General features: G+C 50.8%; 1 protein-coding gene across 1 annotated transcript in view; it reads left to right on the forward strand.

Annotated features, from left to right (window-relative positions):
* Positions 1-724, forward strand: part of vps54 (VPS54 subunit of GARP complex) — a 22076-nt gene extending 21352 nt beyond the window's left edge. Inside the window, exons 22-23 of the mRNA XM_030087741.1 lie at positions 1-62; positions 207-724. The exon at positions 1-62 is cut by the window's left edge and continues 33 nt beyond it. Of these exons, the coding sequence (XP_029943601.1) occupies positions 1-62; positions 207-312 (168 nt within the window). The 3' untranslated portion in view covers positions 313-724. The remainder of the gene's footprint in view (positions 63-206) is intronic.
* Positions 725-6064: the final 5340 nt, after the last annotated feature.

The following is a 6064-nucleotide window of genomic DNA, read 5'->3' on the forward strand; positions in this document are numbered from 1 at the left end:
CTGCACTTGAAGCGGCAGCTGGCTCGACTGGGGGTGGTGAATGACGGAGGACCGCAGCACGGGTAAACAGCCACGCATCACACACTCACCGCCGAGCCAGCGTGCGTGTGTGTGTGTGTGCGTGTGTGTGTGAGACACCCCCGCCCCCTCATATCCTGCCCCACCATGCGCCGGCCCCCCATGCTGACCGTGTGCCCCCCTTGCAGACTGGTGGTGGTGGACGTGGCCTTTTACACAGAGAACCTCCAGGCCCTGAGGATCCTGGAGCAGCTGGACCTGAACATGGCTGAGATCTGGGAGCAGAAGAGGTGATGGAGGACCTGACCGGACCCTCTGAAGGGGGGTGGCGGCTGACCCGCCTGGTCCACGGTGGCCTGAGAAAGGGGACCAAACTACCAGACCAGTGTGGAGCTGCCAGAGCTCCAGACCCGGGGCCCTCCGGACCCGGCGACGGGCGGGCTGTGCACTGGGGGGCTGATTTCATTTGTGGGTGTGGTGGACTTGTTTTAATCGGCAGACGGAGGAAGGGTTCTCTCTCTTGTGATCGTCTGCTGCTGTTTTTTATTCAGACTGGAAACTTCTCCGGCTGGTGGAGTCGCTTCATCTCCGGTGGTCTCACTGAGCCGCCGCTTCACTGATGTCAATACAGAGAGTGCTGAATGGGAAGAACACTACTGACTCCTCTGTTTATTCTCCCTCACACACACACACACACTCTCACACTCTCTCTCTCTCTCACACACACACACACACACACACACACACACAGTCAGCGGGGCGCGTGGGAACCAAGCATATCACCATCATTCTCTCAAAAGTGTTTGTTTGGTGTGAGCCGGCCGGACGGTGTGGTCCTGGAGGAAGGCTGTGGTCCTGGATCCTGTGGTCCTGAGGCTGTGGTCCTGGATCCTGTGGTCCTGAAGCTGTGGTCCTGGAGGCCGTGGTCCTGAGGCTGTGGTCCTGGATCCTGTGGTCCTGAAGCTGTGGTCCTGGATCCTGTGGTCCTGAGGCTGTGGTCCTGGATCCTGTGGTCCTGGATCCTGTGGTCCTGCAGGCTGTGGTCCTGGATCCTGTGGTCCTGCAGGCTGTGGTCCTGGATCCTGTGGTCCTGCAGGCTGTGGTCCTGGATCCTGTGGTCCTGGAGGCCGTGGTCCTGGATCCTGTGGTCCTGGAGGCCGTGGTCCTGGATCCTGTGGTCCTGAAGCTGTGGTCCTGGATCCTGTGGTCCTGCAGGCTGTGGTCCTGGATCCTGTGGTCCTGAGGCTGTGGTCCTGGATCCTGTGGTCCTGAAGCTGTGGTCCTGGATCCTGTGGTCCTGCAGGCTGTGGTCCTGGATCCTGTGGTCCTGGATCCTGTGGTCCTGGATCCTGTGGTCCTGGATCCTGTGGTCCTGGATCCTGTGGTCCTGGATCCTGTGGTCCTGGATCCTGTGGTCCTCACCACCATTCACCAAGCAGCTGCACATCGTCCTGTCCCGGAGCGAAGCTGTCCCGGGCCGGGGACGATGGCTGTCCCGCTGATCCTGCCCGTTGAGATGGAGTCATGCAAGGCTTCGGATTGGCCGCTGCTGCAGCGACTGCTGGCCAATCAGAAGCTGCATGACTTCCAGGAAAATGACACCAAGTAACTGCAAGAGGGAGCTTCAGCTTCACAGGACGACAGGACCACCGTTAAAAATGAAAATTCATCACCAGGTTTATGGAATCGTGGCCAGCTGTGATTACCGTCCCCATGTGGAAACGCAAAGACCTCAGAACAGATTCCTCCAGGAAGGAGAGGGTCGATGAACTGAAGGATGAAACTGAGGCTGTGGAGGAGAAAACAGCCGAGTCAAAACCAAGAACGGTTCAGAGACGGGCAGCGAAGGAAACGCAAAACTGGAATCGTTTGTTTCCAGTGGAGGGTTCCAGCAGGTCGACACTCAGAAGACGTGATGTGGACACGCACGGCGGCGTCTGTATGGAGATAATTTTGTGTCTTTATTATTCAATCAATCAAAAAATGTTTTGCAAACAAAAAAGAGAGTTGAGACCAAAAAACATAAAGTTGCAATCAAAAAATAAAAGTTCAATCAAATAGAATAAATCTGAGAACAAAATTATTTAAGTGGCAACCCCACCACATTTTTTTTGACATGGATTCGTAACCAAAAGTTTTGAATTTGCGACCAAAACTTTTTAATTCAAAACCAAAACTTTTTGAGCTTGCAAGCAAAACTTCACAATTCAAAACCAAAGCTTTTTTCTGTTTTGATGTCAAAAAAAAAATTGGTGGGGTTGCCACTTAAATAATTTTGTTCTCAGATTTATTCTATTTGATTGAACTTTTATTTTTTGATTGCAACTTTATGTTTTTTGGTCTCAACTCTCTTTTTTGTTTGCAAAACCTTTTTTGATTGATTGAATAATAAAGACACAAAATTATCTCCATACGTCTGGGCTGCCTCTGCCAGGCGCTTTCTCTCTTCATGTTGTCAAGTTAAATTAGAAGCTCAAGGTGTCCGCCTTTGTTTCGTTGAGGTTCAAAGTTGATGCTTGTGTCTGAGGTCTGAGTTCCATGCAGGCGCACTGATCACATCCTCCAGAAGCTTCTCCAGCTCCAGACTGTCATCTGCTCCTTCGTTACAGATTGTTTATAAAAACTGAAGCACATACATTGTCAGTATATTATCATTTAGTGCCAGAGTTTATTTCGCCTTTTTTTTTTTCTGTTTCTGAATGGCGGGGCGGCGCCCGAGCGACTAGGTATTTCACTTCTGTCAGCTGACCTCCTGCCTCCCACAGAGTCTGCTGTCTCCTTCCTCCAGTGTCTCACTCTTTGGGTGTGTTAGTGGACAGAGTTTCAGCCTGATAGCTTCCCACGGTCACTTTTCAGTTAGCGTCCCGCAGAGGGGGGGCGTGCCAACAGGCAAACCAGGCAATTGCCTGGGGCCCCGGCTTTTAGGGGGGCCCCCGCATAGAGGCCCCTGAGAGACCGGGTACCCCAAGTGCTAATACATGTACTGCACAGAAAAGACAATAATCGGCAATTATGAAACGACAACATAGCAAACCCCCCTGGGGGGCCCCGCACGGCCCTATCAGCCTCAGCGCTGTCTGCGTCAATCAGGCAGCCGCAAGGTTTATTGTATAATATAATTATTGATAGGCCAGGACTTTCAAGGACTTCTGTTGGTCCCTGGGTCTAATAGAAGAGATTGGGGGTTCTCTAAGTTTTTCAGTATACATATGATAGCTGGGCCGTTAACGTGCTGCGCGAGACAAAAAATGTCGAGGTTATCTCTGCTTTTCAAAGTTGGGTCTGGGAGCTGGGTCTACATGCAAGCTCTGCAGTTCACTTTGATATACTTTAGTGTGGATGTCCGCCTGGCCCAGCCTGGCTGAATAACGCTGTGGGGGGGAACAAGCCCAACCTGTCCTGCGCCGAGAGTCACACCGCCTCCTGCTGAGCGTCAAAGAAAACACACTCGCGCTTTTAGCGGTGAAACACGGTCCATTCCTCATTATTTACCATTTTGAACTTGGCCGAATTATCAGAAAAATCAGGAGGAAAAGGCTGGTATAAGGCACAAGCTGAAATCAGGAGAGCAAATATGAAAAAAATGAAAATCAAACTTAAAATACATGTTTTGCTGGTGCACCGTTTCTCCCACTGGGCCTTCTTCAGGCGCTGAAAACACACAAAACAAAGAACATTTCCCTTCAACACACAATCTGGCTTAATAAAGGTGAGGATGAGGCACAATTCAGCGTGACTGAATTCATCCTGCCTTCTCTGTCTGAGGGTCGGAGATATGAGGAAGTGTGAGGAAGTGTGGCTCATAAGGAAATTCCATTGTTCATCTGTTTCTGACTTGGTTGATGACACATGAACACAGAACGGTGTCAGATTACCTGCTGGTTTCCTGTGATGCTGCTGATTATTCATGTCTAACTGAATAAACAGAAACTCGTTCTTGAGGACTTATTTCTTATTTAAGTGAGACACACACATTGTGAATGGCCTTGGCAGACTTCAGATGAGCCATTTTAATCGCGATTAATCACAATTAACTCCAGGATTACAATGACTCGCGATTAAGGAATTTAATCGTTGCCCAGCTCTAATACGTATCAAATGTCCCAAAAATTGTGCACAAAAAAAGAAATTTTGGTGTGCACGGATGGGGTGGGGGCCCGATGAATTTTTTTGCTTGGAGCCCCCAAGGAGCCTTGCCCCGCCACTGGCGTCCGTCATGTTTTGTCTGCTGTGGCGCTCTGGGGCGTGCGTATACCGGCGCGGCCTGCACGTACAGGCGACGCGGCAAAATCTGGGTCCGGATCGATCCGCGCCGACTCTACACAGGAATTAATGAAGATTTTTACGTCACAGGGACCAACGTGAAGCCTGGACCAGGCTGTACGTGGCAGTGAACTGGTTGCTGGACAGCTGTGTGTCTGTGTTGCTCAACCCGTCAATGTGGAGACGTCCTCACGACCTGTCGACTCCACCAACACTTCATTAAGCCTGAAGTGGTTAATGCCCTGCTGCCTGCACACTGTCTGGAAGCTCTGAGGTTTCAGCTCTGAATTAGGAATGGAGAGAGAAGTTTGTGAAGAGCTGTCATAAGGAAGGATTCATGTGTTCTGCATGACTGAAAGCCGAACCAGGTAAACCCATGCAAAACTCTCGTCTGCAAGAAGCTGCAGCATGAGTTCCAATTATGAAGTTGGTTGAACATACATGTGTTTGGTTGGTATTTCTTTTTTGGTCTATTGCTTTATTTGAAATGATTTGTCTGGCTCCATTATATAATTATGTTGCTGAATTGTTCCGTCCTCCTGACTTGAACCATTAGGACCCATTTAGTCTGAACCTCTTTAATCTGACCACTAGGGGGCAGGGTGGCGCTCACAGGTGACGGGCGGCCTGCAGACCCAGTCTGTTCTGTCGTCCTGTCCTGCTCTGGCTGCCTCTGTCACACCAGCCCCCTGCTTCTCAGCTGCTGTCTCTGCTTTGGGTGCTGGACTCACCTCAGCGCCGCCATTTCAACACATTTCAGTTGACTCGTGCCACGGAGGTGAAGGCGAGTGTGTTCACAGCTTACTGCAGTCCGTCATTGTCCACATGTCCCACATCATGTCCCACATCATGTCCCTCGGCCTGTCACACCGATGACCTGGTTCTGCCGAGGCCGCCACAGCGCCAGTGGAAACCCTTTTAACTGATCTCAGACATTCAGTCATGGATGTCAGTGAGTTTCCTGCATCCAGGACAAAACGGAGTCCTGAAGGCCAGAGAGAAACTTTAACCAAAACTACTAGATTTTAAACCGGCACCATCTGGTAAAAACCTGGGCGGCACCCCGCTGTGTACAGCTCCGGGCCCTAAACCGGCCGGGGTCTGACATCTATCGCTGTTTCTGTTCATTTTGCTGGTGATCTCCTGCTCTGTTCATGTTCTGTTGACCTTCAGTTTAAACTCGTGTCATCCATCCATGCTCTGAATTGTCCACTTCAGTTTAGTTTTTCTGGTTTTGATTTCTGAGTTCAGTTGAGGGTTGAGTTGATTTGTTCTTGGGTTATGTGTGGGCATTTCTCTTATTTCTTTGTATTTACGTTTGTTTCTTTTTTATCGCCACTGTTGTGTTCCCTCGCCCTCCGTCTCTTGGGGGCCGATGGTCTGCCCCCTCCCCGATGAGGACAAGCCCGAGTGTCAGAGGTGCAGCGGTGTCTCGTCCTCCTGTCCGTGGTCGTTTTCACCGAGCTGACCGGGACTCCTGCCCGCTGCAGCCCTTCCTTCCATCCATACTGGCTACACTGGCGGCCAACTGCAACCCAGACGGTTCTCCACATGGAAGAGGGTCCGTGGGCTTCGCCTGGCCCAGAGCGCGTTCCGGGCAGCTTCCGACCAATCACCGTTCAGATCAGGAACCACAACCTGCTGATGGTTTAGGAAGCAGAGCTTCATCAGAACCCTGGACCACATCTGGACTTCCCAGCAGTCTCTTGCTGTGTTAGTGTGTTTACCGGTGTTATTAAAGTTTTGTGTTACTTTGTGAACCACTCAACTCTGTCCAGTGTTG

This window comes from Salarias fasciatus, unplaced genomic scaffold (genome assembly GCF_902148845.1).
Source record: "Salarias fasciatus unplaced genomic scaffold, fSalaFa1.1, whole genome shotgun sequence".
Classification (NCBI taxonomy): Eukaryota; Metazoa; Chordata; class Actinopteri; order Blenniiformes; family Blenniidae; genus Salarias; species Salarias fasciatus.